Source organism: Brachycentrus maculatus, unplaced genomic scaffold (assembly GCF_059751285.1).
Source record: "Brachycentrus maculatus isolate JH-2025_06_01 unplaced genomic scaffold, ASM5975128v1 h1tg000259l, whole genome shotgun sequence".
In the NCBI taxonomy this organism is placed as follows: Eukaryota; Metazoa; Arthropoda; class Insecta; order Trichoptera; family Brachycentridae; genus Brachycentrus; species Brachycentrus maculatus.
Genome location: NW_028281010.1, coordinates 800,852 through 815,380, shown reverse-complemented (window position 1 = coordinate 815,380; position 14,529 = coordinate 800,852). Strand labels below are relative to the sequence as shown.

At 40.8% G+C, this 14,529-nt stretch overlaps 1 protein-coding gene across 9 annotated transcripts in view; it reads right to left on the bottom strand.

The window, feature by feature from the left end:
* Nucleotides 1-14,529, bottom strand: part of rhea (Talin_middle and talin-RS domain-containing protein rhea) — a 142,521-nt gene that overhangs the window by 29,112 nt on the left and 98,880 nt on the right. For 7 of the 9 annotated variants that reach the window (XR_015838102.1, XM_088265982.1, XM_088265979.1 and 4 more), the window contains 6 exons: nucleotides 13,365-13,495; nucleotides 12,228-12,360; nucleotides 11,236-11,359; nucleotides 10,630-10,794; nucleotides 9,846-10,036; nucleotides 2,893-4,287 (listed from right to left, as the gene is read on the bottom strand). Coding sequence is in view for 8 of the 9 variants with exons in the window: in XM_088265982.1 (XP_088122108.1) it covers nucleotides 2,893-4,287; nucleotides 9,846-10,036; nucleotides 10,630-10,794; nucleotides 11,236-11,359; nucleotides 12,228-12,360; nucleotides 13,365-13,495 (2,139 nt within the window). In the remaining variant the exon portion in view is untranslated. The remainder of the gene's footprint in view (nucleotides 1-2,892; nucleotides 4,288-9,845; nucleotides 10,037-10,629; nucleotides 10,795-11,235; nucleotides 11,360-12,227; nucleotides 12,361-13,364; nucleotides 13,496-14,529) is intronic. The other 2 variants (XM_088265984.1, XM_088265985.1) reach the window with 1 other exon arrangement.

Sequence of the window (14,529 nt, the reverse complement as noted above, 5' to 3'; positions counted from 1 at the left end):
TCCTTTTTAGGAACTTAAAGATACTTCAAAAGTACACTACTCGGAAGGTCCTTTTCAGGAACATTAAGATCCCCCAAAGGAACACTATTCGAGTGGTCCTTTTAGGGACTTTAAGATCCCTCAAAAGTGCACTACTCGGATGGTCCTTTTTAGGAACTTTAAGATCTCTTAAAAGTACACTACTCGTGCGGTCTTTTTTAAGAACCCTAAGCATAATTTTTTTTTATTAAACGAAGGGAATATGTAACTCTGAGCATTTCATCGCTTACAACCTGGCACTGTTGAATAATCCAATGCCAAAAGTGACTCAGATTCTAGCTACGGCTTATGCAACAACGCTTAGTCATGTCCCTACTTAGGCTTTCTCGGTTAGGTCCTTGCACTCACATAACACCGTATGATGTATTGGGATATTATTGTGTTCTATAAAATGTTTGTTAAAATCCTAATTAAGTATTCAAAAGGTATTCTATGTTTCTAAAAGGACTAATTTATAACACTAATAAAAAGGGGAAAAAACTTAAGATCTAAAAAGGGGTTTAGAAATACTCTAGTCTAAGCTAAAATCGGTCTCTAAAAGGGCTCAAAAAACAGTTTTAAAAAGGCCTCTAAAAGGTACATCGGACATATCTGTAAAAGGATTCTTAAAGGTACTTGCGATGGTTCAGAAGAGGCCTCTAATACATACATCAGACTTTAAAAGGTTCTACAATAGAGGCCTCTAAAAGGTACATCGGAAATATCTCTTAAAAGGTTCTTAAAGGTACTTAAGATGACCCTAAAGAGACCTTTAAAAGGTACATTGGACATATCATTAAAAACAGTATTGATGATGGTTCACAAGAGGAATCACCAATTATTTTTTTTTAAATAATAAAACGCATTAAAATTATGTAAATTAGCCTTAAAAGGGTATCAATAATAAAAACCTTCAAAAAGGGCTCACTAGTGAGACATTTTAAGACTTTTTTAAGACCACTTAAAATTTAAGTGGCCATATAAAGTCGCAGATATATTCCTATGTGGCAGAAATAAGCTCAAATTATGCTATAGTTTAGACTCAAACACTCATGCACCAAAACTGTATTCGAAACACACGTCAATTTTTTTTATTGAGCTTACAGCTGCAGTCGAAATACGAACAAGTCAGAAACGAAACTAATATGATATTTTAAAAATCCATTTGGTAGTATATGGATTTTTTGATGAAAATGGAAAATGGATTTTGGTTGATATGTTAAATGGATTTTCCATGACGTCATAGAGATTCAAGCATTAGAACATGGTTTTGCAGGTAAATCGCGTGCGGAGATAAAGAAGACGTCCGGTAAAAATTACGGTGTAATATAAGTGAGACGAGCGGAGGATAGAGACGAGTGGAGACTGACCGCAAAAGAAGCGAACCCATCATCACAAAGCTTGTAACCAACTAAGAAGAATGTGATAACTGTAGATAATTTCGTGGTCGGTGCGTTTGGTTACCGTGCTGGAGGGCCCTGGTTCGATTCCCAGTGTGGTCAAATAAAACATAAGTGATTTTTCACCACGATTTTTATTTAATATCACCCTGGACTGGTGGCCGAAGCGCATGGCTGATTGCCTTGCCTCTGACGATCAAGATAACACTGTTCCTATATGACGCAGTACCCTACGCACCATCGGGTACGTAAAGGGGTTAAAAGAAGAAAAAATAACCAATTGTCTGTTGAGCTGCTTCCCCGTAGCGGGAGGCAGAGAGGATAGAACGACACACCAATCAGTTTTTTGCAAACATTTTTCTCCTCTTTCACATTCATGCAACTTCCTTTACGCGCCGCAACAATAATAATAGTGCGTATTTAAAAAAATTGTCATATGTGCTTTCATTCCGAGGTGAATTGTGTAAGAATAGAAATATAGGTCTTATTCAGAGTAATATATGTATAATCAGATCATGTTCTGAGTGGTGCATGTATAATCAGGCCATATTCTGAGCAATACATGTACAATCAATTCATGTTCTGAATAACACATGTGCAATCAGGTCATATTTATGTATAATCAGTTCATGTTCTGAGTAAAACATGTAAAACAGATCATGTTCTGAGTAATACATGTACAATCAGGGTATATTCTGAGTAATACATGTATAATCAGTTCGTATTCTGAGTAATACATGTACCATCAGTTTATGTTCACAAGTATTACATGTACAATCAGTTCATGTTTTGAGTGACATGTGTACTATCAGGTCATATTCTGAGTAATATATTCTGAGTAATACATGGTGAGTAATACATGGTCATATTCTGAGTAATACATGTACCATCAGTTTATGTTCACAAGTATTACATGTACAATCAGTTCATGTTCTGAGTGACATGTGTACAATCAGGTCATATTCTAAATAATACATGTACTATCAGTTTATGTTCACAAGTATTACATGTACAATCAGTTCATGTTCTGAGTAATACATGTAAAATCAGGTCATATTAAGAGTAACACATGTACAATTAGGTCATTTTCTGAGTAAAACATGTACAATCAGTTTATGTCCTGACTAATACACATACAATCAGGTCATATTCTGAGTGATACATGTACAATCAGGTCATATTCTTAGTGATACACGTACAATCAGGTCATTAACCGAGTGACACATTGCAAGAATATCATTTCGTGGCCCGATTTTCATTTGACAAACGTGATTTTTGCGCCGACGATTTACCTGCATGCGACCATTGCCCACAGTGAAGGATGAGAGGGAGACAGACAGGCAGACAGACAAGAATGAGAGAGAGCGAGAGAGAGAGAGAAGGGACAAAAAATACAAATATAAAAAACAAAACATAAAAAACCCCAGTCAGCAAGCGTTTGCAATATGCGGCGTGAATTTTGTGTTTCTCAAACCGGTTTGGGTCCGCGGCGGGCCGAGCCGCTTTCGTAGTAGCGCCACCACTCGTCCATCGAGCCAAACTGTCTGGTCCGGTTCTCGACCAGGTCCTCGTAGATGGACCACCAGTTGTTGGCGTAGTACTGGTGGGGGTACCTCAGGCTCAAGTCCTGCGGCTGCTGGAGGGGGGTGCAAGCCCCCCGGGGGGTCTGCACATCGCGCCTGCTCTCAGCGACGATCGAGATGTCTCTTGAACCGTTGAAGTTCTCCGTTTGCGTGGCTCTCTCCACTTCCGCGAGTCTTCTATTCGGCAGTTTCCGCTTCAGGCTGCCCTTGATCTCTTCTTCGTAGTACCTGCGATACTGCCGCTCGATCTCCTCGTAGTGCTGCTCCATCTTGCAGAGCTCCTCGAAGGTCAGGTCGGGGTTTTCGACGTCCGAGTATATGTTGTCGAAGTCTTCCTCTATCTTCCTGCGCTTGACGCAGAGCCGGCGTAGCGTCAAGAGTCGCTCTATGATCGGGTCGAAGCCCTCGAAGTCCGGCCTGGGTATCTCCGATTGGTCTGGCTGGAGCGACTGGTTCAGTGTGACCTTCCTGACTTCCACGACGCTACCAAGAGGCGTCGGGACGTCGCTCAGCCTCGCTCTTCCGCCGAACTCGACCTCGGGTATTCTCAGCTCGCCGCTAAATTGGTCTAGCTTCATCTTGGTCTCCAAGTTTCGCTGATGGTTCTTTAGCATCAGCGCCTTCCAGATCTCCGCCTCGACCGCGAACATCTGCCAGTGCTCCTCCTGGGTGCGGATGATGTCCAGGTAGTTGGAGTAGGCGACATCGCCGCGGTCTGTGAGGAGATTCACCGGAGACAAGACGACCTTTGTTCTTTTAGAAATGCGCGGATCCGTTTGCGGTCGCGACCTTTCGACGCTGGTCTCCCTGACTTCGCTTTCTATCTGGCTGAGAACTTTATGGATGTTTTTCATTTCTACATCTATCCTCTTGAGAGAATCGAATTTGTCTTTGCGGTCGTGCGATTGGTCCCCTGTAGCTTTCTGGTTGTCCAGTTTCTGGACCACTTCTTCCAGCTTCTTGATTTCATTTTCCACAATCATCTGGGCATACTTCAGGATCTTGAACTCCTGCGATCTCGGATTCTGGTCGACGGGCGCCTTCCTGTAGCTCCACTGCGTGTTGCTGCTGTTGAGGCTGAGGCCGGAGCCGAGCGACTTCTTGCCGACCAGCTCCTCAAACTGCTCCTCGTAGTCCCCGTCGTCCTGGCTGGAGTCCTCCAGGATGCGGATGAGCTCCTCCTCCTGGTCGGACACGAACCAGTCCGTCTCCGAGTCGTAGTCCTTGGGGCAGAGCCTCCCGTCGCCCCCGCGCGCCCCGGCGGGCAGGCTCCACCGCCGGGTGACCTGCTCGGCCCAAAACATCCGGTTAACCCTACCCTTCCCTGACGGCGCTAAAAACTTCCGCGTGCACCGGTGATATGTATTTTGTACACAATATAAAAATACCATTTAAAAACGTAAATATTGACCATAACCTTTTATTGACCATAGTTGTAAAGTAAGTCTAAAAGTATCAATTTTGTAATGTTAGCTCTGGTAATTATCTAAAAAAAAAAATTATCTAAAAATACATCGCAAGTAGCTGCCGTAGCTAGCGTAGCGGCACGACCACCTCGAACGACGACTCGTGCGCAACTAAAATGAGACTGTCAGGAAACAGTAAGAAGCACGCACGCATACTCTGAGAAACGTTTGTGTATTGGTGATTCTATCCACGATTATCTTTACAATTTATTTGTTTCCGTCGCTGCAAATGAATAACTTTATATTATAATATATTCATGTAATACATGATTATATTACGGAGGAATACAAAAATTGTGAGTCCGTATCCATTATATTTTATATTGATATTCTCATTTTTAAATTCGAGTCGTAGTAAATACATATCACCGGGAGGGGAAGGTTGTAGAAGGTTGTAGGCGAGCGCTGCCATAGCAAAGGTGACCAGCCAAAGCCAACAAAACAAAACGGGGTAAATTGAACACTCATTTAAAATTTTGAAAAAAAAAAAAACAACTTTGCTATGGCGTCCTATGCGCTGCCACAAACGTCGATCAAACACTCGCGCAGTGTTAGAGGACTATGTCACTTCAAAAGGTTATTTTTTTAAAAACCCTAATAAAAACGGGATACAAATAGCTATAATATACGTACAACATTTTGAGTGTGTCCAAATACTTGTTCACAAAATCTGGATCATCTCCAATTACAGGGGTTATTTTTTGACATCTTATCAAAGATGAAGAAGAATATGAAAGTCTGGGTATGGAAGAATACTAATAAAAGAGTTTCTGCTTAACAAAAAGCTTATTTTCATCTCACCAATAGATGTCTCTAGTGAAGTTCTAGTGATTCAAGAACAATGTTTTAAAATTGGTTCATATATATAGAACTTCCAAGAATTTGAGTGGTGTGGTTGTCAATAATGGGTAGAATTGGTGAATGTTACACGTGCGTAAAGTGATCACTTAAACCAGCCTATGACGGTCGTCGGCCCCGTAAAAATGCCCAGACATCCAAATTAATCTTCATCTTTGATGAGATGTCCAAAAATAATATACATAATGTATATATTTAGATAATAAACAGACCACACAAAAAAATATTTTAGATAACACTAGCGAAAAAAACATGAGTGACAAAGTAAAAATTGAACAGCCATGGTGACAATATGAAAAAAAAACTGTACAACACAAAATTTTGCAATCCAAGCAAGTAGGTACTCGAACCGGAATTTTAGACATATAGTTTTTCTTCATAATTTGAATTTAAAAAATGTTTTGCCGAAAAAGCAGAGAGCGGCAGGGAAAAACCAAAATGGCGACTTTGTGTCAACTTCGGTTTTATTTTTCTGTTTTTAATTGCCTAACGTCCACGTAATACGCAAGTCTGAGCATCCCAACCTGGCGTTTGTTGAATTACCCAGAAGTGACTCTGAAATCTGGCTACGGCTTATGCAACACCGCTTATCATGACCCTACTCAGGTTTCAACTTTATAAGTTTCATAGCCTATACCTACTCGTGAGTGGATTTACTCTTTATGTTTAAAGTTACTATAAGTTCATGTAATTCATGGGTGAGATGTAAAAATGTAAAAATAACTTTTAAACGTATAACTCATATATATAGGGTCCGCCAAATAACATTTTTTTTTTGAAAATGGGGCGCAAAACATCGAGTGTAGCTTCGGCTGTGTGGCACGTAGCGCCGTCCTGTTGAAACCAAATGTTGCCAATATCCTCCTCTTCAATTTTTGTGAACAAAAATCCGTTCAACATGGCCCGATAACGATCGCCATTGACTAACGGCCACTCCTTGCTCATTTTCAAAGAAAAATGGCCCAATTATGCCTCTGGACCAAAATCCGCACCAAACAGTGACTCGTTTTGGGTGTACCGGCTTTTCAATGTATGCGTGCGGGTTTTCTGTGCCCCAAATACGACAATTTTGCTTGTTTACATACCCGCCAAGATCAAAATGAGCTTCATCCGAAAAGATGATTTTTTTGGCAAAATCGGCATCTTCTGTAAGTCGAATGTCGCAATATTTCCCAGCGTTGTTCAAGCGTATACACAACCATATTCGCTCAGCGGAAGGATAAAACTAATTATCTGTCAAATCAGACATGAGCTAAGTGTTACCATTCACGAAATAAGCACTAGTTGAAAAAAAAAACTTTAGATGGCGGACCCTATAGTACATATATCGCTCACTCCTTTCAACAACGTCATATATCAAAAATCGTCAATTTTCAGTTGTGCATGTTTCCGGAATGCCCAGAAAATGAACTATATCCCAGCAAAGGCGGCATATTTTTAACTTAATATTTACCCGCTACAGGGCAGAAAGTGCTGTTTTTGCATTTTGAAGAAAAGGTATTGTTTAATTATTTTTTTAAATAAACTAAATATTTTTCAAATGGAGAATAAACCTTCAGATTTTACCTAAAAAGATCTGTTGCACAATAAAAAGTTCAATAAGTGGCTTGATATTTATTTTCGATACATTTCATTATATTTTTAAACTTTAAAAACGATCTCCAACTCTAACTATTCTAATAAAAAAATTGAAGATATGAATTTATATTCTACGAGCGATATGTAGGCGACAGTCCAGTATTGACCATGTGACGAGACATCCAATCAAATTGCAAGAATATCCTCTGACCTGCACGGGAATCGAACCCGGGAGGCGATATCTGCCAGTGCAAGCCAGTGTTGCCATATATACAGATTTATCTGTATCGATACAGATTAGGACATTGTTATAAAAATTTACTTTTAGGAACAAAACACCTACTTAACAACGAGCCATGCTACAAACTAAAAATGCAAAAGGATTTTATTTCTAAAATTAATAAAAATAGTAATGAAGAGAAATAAATATATTTTATGTAAGTACGAGAACAGTAGAACGGGGCTACTTGAACTTTGTTGTGTTACTTGAGCCCAGTCATCCACATCATCATATCAGCCAGGTCCACTGCTGGACAAAGGCCTCCCCTTCCGCCTCCACTCCTCCCGATCCTGCGCCGTCCCCATCCACTGTCTTCCAGCAAACTTCCTGATGTCGTCCACCCATCTCATCGGTGGACGTCCTCGAGGCCTCTGGTTCCTCGGTCTCCACACCAGAACGCGTTTCCTCCATCTGGCTATGTGACCGGCCCATTTCCACTTCAGCCAAGCAATTCGCTCTACTTTTGAGCCCAGTACAAAAAAAAATAAATCTGTTTTTGGTATACAATAATGAACGTATGGTGACAATAAGTGTCACCTGTCGGGGAAACAATGAATCATGTCCATACATTCATTATTGTAGACCAAATACAGATCTAAATTTATATTTTTTGTACTGGGCTCAAGTAACACATCAAAGTTCAAGTAGCCCCGTTCTACGGCACTGTTTTATTTTCTCAAAAAGGTCAGTTTTTCAATAAACTACCATAATTTATCGGTTCTAAAATTTATTTTTTACAGATTTCATACAGATTTTGAGGTATTGATTCTAAACAGATTTAATACAGATTTCTAGACTAAGTTATTTGGATTTTTTGGTTCAGCATATGGCAACACTGGCGCAAGCGTTCAAACGATACATCGTGAAGCGAGAAAATACAACACCCTCCTTATCATTCACTCCGCGTAATACCAATTAAAATTTTGAATTTTCATTTCTATAGATCACCTGGGCTGATCACCCGAAGCGCGGGATTCATCCCGTGCGAGTAACGACCAAGATGACACTATGTCGATATGATGCAGTGCCCTATGCACCATCGGGTGCGGATAAAGGTGTTAGAAGAAGAAAGAGGAAGATATTAACAAAAATGAAGAAGAATATGTAAATCTAGGACCCATCATAGGCCGGTGTAATAATCACTTTTAAACGTTCACCATTCTACCCACGGTTGACAACCGCACTACTCAAATTTCGGAAGTCGTATCTATCCTTCGATCGACGCCTTCAATCACACGCGAGTTCTCTGCACTATCTATGGTCGAGTTAAGTCTTTTATCCATCCGAGACCTTTGTGAAATGTATGCCAAATTCTTCCTAAATTATTTCACATACTGGGATTTTAAATATATTGTGTCATTCGGCCATGTCATCGCAGACTCGCGACACTAAGCACTAATCGAATCATTCTAGTATTGTAAAATGTGCCCTCGGCACGGGAATTCTTAATTGTAAACATGTGTATGATGAAAAATAATAGAATATCCGGAATTATATTACATACTAGGAGATATTACATATTATATTACATATTATGAAACAATGATTTTTTTATTTTTTATTAAATAACTAACCATTACGCCGTTTCTCCGCAGGGGTAGGCAGAGATAATAGAATGCCACACATATCTGTCTTTACAATGTTCGGCATAATCAATAATCCGGATGTATGAATGAGAAAACGTACTAACGTGAAAGAGACAAAACTCACTTTTGGACAGGATAAATCTGTGGGTAATATATCCAAAATTAAACAAGGTGATAAGATTGAATTCTACTTTTATTTACATATATGAATATTATCCGCCTCCGTAGTGTAATGGTCAGCACGCTCGGCTACCGTTCTGGAGGTCCCGGGTTCGATTCCCAAGGGGGGTAAAATAAATATCAGTGATTTTTTCACTGTCATATTTATTCAATATTACCCTGGACTGGTACCTGAAGCGGAGGGCTGATCACCTTTCCTTCATGTGTAAACGATCAAGATAACACTGCGTTTATATGACGCAGTGCCCTCTGCACCATTGGGGTGCGGATGAGGGTTTTATTTATTTATTATTAATAATAAAAAAGTTGTTAAATCAAAGTTGTTTAATTATGTAATAATTTTCAACAACGTCACATATCAAAAATCGTCAATTTCCAGTGGTGCATGTTTTCAGAATGCCCAGAAAGTGTACTATATCCCAGCAAAAGCGGCATATTTTTAACTTAGTATTTACCCGCTACAGGGCAGAAAGTGTTGTTTTCGCATTTTGAAGAAAAGGTATTGTTTAATTATTTTTTTAAATATACTAAATATTTTTCAAATGGAGAAAAAACATTCAGATTTTACCTGAAAACAAGATCTGTTGCACAATAAAAAGTTCAATAAGTGGCCTGATATTTATTTTAAATACATTTTATTATATTTTTAAACTTTAAAAACGATCTCCTGAAAAAACAAGTTTTTTGATATATGACGTTCTTGAAAGAAGTGAGCGATATGTAAATAAAAGTAGAATTCAATCCAATAACCTTGTTTAATCTAATATATTACCCAAAAATTTAGTTTTTAAAATATAATTTTAACAACAATAGGATAAATCTCGTAAATCTAAGAACTGGAAAAAGACAAGGAAAATTTTTGCTATTTCATGTTGGTTAGCACGGGACGGGCCTACCTTGGCGCTGTCCTTGAGGCGCGGCATGGCGGGGTCGGCGATGTGCTTGCCGCTGGCGTCCTTGGTGGCCTGCACGAGGTCGCGCAGCGCGGCCGCCACGTCGCGCACGGCGTGGATGAGCAGCACCTGCGACTCGGGGTTGCCGCTGCCCAGCGACGTGGCGCCCATCTTCACCACCGAGGACAGTTGCACTGGGACGAGAGGACGGTTCATTAGCGCGGGAAGGCCAAAATGGTCCAATTCATCTTGGATTGACTTGGAAAACGGATGTTTCTTCATAACATAAATCTATCGGCCTTTTTCACATCGGTGCCTTAGAGAGGATAATACTACTCGCAGTGCTACTACTACTACTACAACTACCATCACACCGTTTCAGGCGCAGGGGTAGGCAGAGAGGATGGAACACCACACTCTTCTGTCCTGACATACACTCCTCGCCTCCTTCACATCCATACATCTAGTCATACATGCCCTCCGATTACGCAGACTTTTGACACCGCCAGATTATGGTGTCAAGTCTTTTTCGGTCATCCTCGTTCTGTTTTCCCTCTCACATCCGCCACATATATTTTCTAAGTCGTTCTCTCGTTATCCATTCGCTCCACATGTCCATACCACCGCAAAGAACTCTTCCTTATCTTAGGAAGAGTTCTTTAATAGAACTAAACTCGAAGAAGAAGGAATACTGATACATCGAGTGTGGCAACTAGAGACTTCTCATTCTGCTCATTAACTTGCATCTCTCTTCCTATATTCCTGGAGTATCTGGATGGACACTCACCTATGGTGGTGACGGCGTTCTGCGCCGCGGAGGCCAGCTGCTCCTGGCTGCTGGCCGCCCCACCGACCAGGGTCTTGGTGTCCTCCACCAGCGCCTTGGCGGTCTTCAGGATGGACTCGCGGTGGTCCGCGAATGAGTCATTCTCGTTCTCGGCATGGAGGGTTCCTGGGAAGATGAGGTAAAATTAATATAATAACACACATATTTATTTTATGACACCTCATCAAAGATGAAGAAGAATATGGAAGTCTGGGCATTTACGGGGCTGACGACGGTCATAGGCTGGTTAAAGTGATCACTTTACACACGTGTACATTCACCAATCCTACCCATTATTAACAACCACAGAAATCCCCAGAATTTGATATTCTTCTACATCTATGCTGAGATATCAACATGAATCATCTCCCAAGTGGACGACAAAGCCAGATGCGGATTTTGTATTTTTCCGTTTCTCGCCGATAACCGACAGTCGACAAAAACGGCATTTGCCGTGTCCCGCAGCTGACCGACAGTCCGCGAAAAACGGCAAATGCCGTGTCCCGACGACAACGTGTTAATACATGTTATATTATACATATAATATAAGGTGATGCGACGTCTCACCTGCGCTGGCAAACAGGATGGTGGTGTCGAGGTCGCCGATGATGGCGGAGATGGTGGCCGCCGCGTCGATGCAGGCCTGCGTGCCGCGCGAGCCGGCCTGCAGCGCCGCCAGCACAGCACCCACCTGTGCACACAAGCGAGTGAACAAAAGTGGACAGGACAAAATTATAATAACGATAAACATTTGGATAATTTCTCTAGGAAACTAAACAAACTGTTGGTTTAGCTTTCCTAAGGGGTAGGCAGAGAGGATAAAGTCTTTTCTTGAATGTTTCTCGCAGATACTTTGTGGCACATTTCATAAACTTTATAAAATTTATCAACTTTGTTTTAAATACTTTTTATTATAAGTACACTTTAACCTACCGGTTTCGACAAGAACCTTGTCATCATCAGGGTTTATGAAAATTTTTTTTTTCTTTTTTTTTTCCTAAACTTCCTTTTACCTTTGCCTTCCTTATTATCATCAATTTTTTATTTTATGTTTTTTTTTTAATGTTCAAGTACTATCTACCCTCTGATTGCAATCAGCTATATATGGTATCAAACATTTTGAATAATATCACAAAAAAAGCGAGTGTTTTTGCCTAGAATTTTCACTCATGAATTACATGAAATTATAGTAACTTCAAACATAAAGAGTAAATCCACTCACAAGTAGGCATAGGTTATGAAACTTATAATGTTGAAGCCTGAGTAGGGACATGACGATGAGTGAGCTGTAATACAAAGGGAGGTCACAATAGACCTAATATGGTCGCAGCGACATAAGGGATGCAAGATCCCTTGACCCCAAAAAAAAAAAGGACATGATAAACCGTGTTGCATAAGCCGTAGCTAGATTTCAGAGTCACTTGGACGTTAGGTAATTAAAAAAATAGACTAATATCACTAGTCTGTTTTAGGTTGGGCAATAAGCCCGTCAATTTACTCATTTCTTTTCTGTACATGAAGTTTAAATAAATGGTGCCGCCACCTGCCGGCATACTGACCTTCTCGGAGACCTGCTTGGCCCCGTCGGTGACGTCCCGCTGCGCCGCGGCGTCCCGGCTCACCTGGCAGAGCCCCCCGGCGCGGACCAGGTGGATCACGGACCCCCCCAGCTCCACGACCGTAGTGCGGATTCTGGAACAAGGACAGTCCGTCAATAAACCCGTTTACCGCAGTGAAGTGCTCAATCAAATGCACATAGATAATATTTCCTTTAAAACGTTCAAGAGAAATATTGCCGATGCCTGTTTGACTATTTGATAAAGAAATGTTAAGTTGAATGTTAACCTTTTAACCGCGTTAACTTTGTTCCTGAGAGACGCCCGTGCGCGGCGGTATTTTGCCATTTTTTAAATGATTACTTTTATCATGTATTTAGTTAAGAAACGATTTATTTTCCTAAACAAAAACGTTCTATGGGATTCATTGTGCCTTTTTGGTACTCTATAATACACGTGTGTCACATTGTTCTCGAAATATATCGGAATATAAACAAATTAGATTGTAACATAAATAAATCAAAGCACGCATCGTGTGTCACTCTTACCCACTGGCGATGCGTAGCGTCGAGAGTGAGACAGATATAGGGCGTGATTATGGCGCGGACTAATTACCGACCGCAAGAAAAATCAGGGATCTGTTCTTTTATTTATCCTTGTGATGTTACAAATTATTAGTCAGATATTTCAACAGGTGTCATAAGGCCGAGGATTGACGTATTATTTTATCCAAAGTTCCACACCATGTGAAAATCCCTCTAAGTTGAACTGAGGTTTGAAACTTGGAGCGATGTAAAAACACATACGGTTATGTCAGCCGCGTATGGGGCATGTTTTGTTAAAACACATACGGTTATGCGAGCCGCGTGGATCCGGTTAAGGAACTGGGCAGGCCTGAGGATGTATGTCTGAGGATAGATGGACGAAGCGGGTGCTTGACTGGAGGCCTAGAAGCGTGGGTAGGCCCGAGACAAGATAGTCCGATAGTACTAAGCAAGTGTCGGGCTGCACTGGAAGAGAGTCGCGTTTGACAGAGAACTGTGCGAGTCCAAGAGGGAGAGGTTTGTCCAATACTGGACACAAGAAGAAGGTTTGAGTAAGTAAAAGTCAAATAAATAAATCAAACGGCATCTGCCTTACCTTTGGGCGACGTCGTTGTTAGTAGTTGTCGCCGCGGCGCCAACGGAGTCCTGGGCCAACTGGTTGTATCGGTGCGTCAAGTCTCCGGCCAGCGTGGCCAGCTTGGACACGTCCGTTCCCGACTTGGCCGTCTGCGAAAACCAGCAAATCAAACACTCAAAGAGCCGCACGATCGAAAAATGCAAAATTCATCAAACACACAGATGGTCTAAGGAAAGGAGCGTATGTTGCAATAATTCTTTAGAATAAAAAAACCATTGATTTTTCAATATAGTATCAACGGGACTACCTGATCAAATGTCCAGAGGATTTAAGGTTTGTGTATCATCTTTGATGATAAATTGTCATTTGCAGTGCATATCTAAAACTCTTGGTTTTGTGATTAGGGCAACAAGGGATTTGAAATCTATTGATGCATTGAAGTCCCTGTATGTTGCCCTAATCAGAAGTCAGTTGGAATACGGCTCCACAGTCTGGTCTCCTCATCATGCTATACACGCTGACAGCGTACAGAGAGCACAACACAACTTCCTTAGATACATTCATTTTACAACTAAATATACCCATTGTTGGGTTAGATTATAATTCCATAATGAAGCGGCTAAAATTAATAAATCTTAGTGATAGAAGGCCAATTACTGATTCGGTCCTGTTATATAAAATTCTTACCAGCCCTGATCTCCTAAATCAAATAAAGCTTAGCGTGCGTCCAAGAGGTACTAGGCAAAAATCTGTATTGGCAGTATTTGTACATAATGCAAACTATGCCATCTTCTCTCCCATTCCGCAGCTTTACATGTTAGCCAATGCTTTTGATAGTATAGATTTATTTAATATATTGTTATCCACCTTGAAGTGTGTACTATCTCAGCATTTCTTCTCCATGTTATAATGGATAAATGTAAACGTTGTGTTTCACTCTCTCTCGCTGCTCGCTGATAGTGTGCGAAGGAGACGTGTATTTACCAGTGCTTACTATTTGTTATTTTATTATTATTTTATGTTTAAGACTTTTTGTTTCTCTATTAGTGTATTCGTCCGCCTCCGTGGTGTAATGGTCAGCGTGTTTAGCTACCGTGCTGGAGATCCCTGGTTCGATTCCCAGGGGGGGTGAAAATAAATATTAGTGATTTTATATTTATTTAATATTACCCTGGACCGGTTC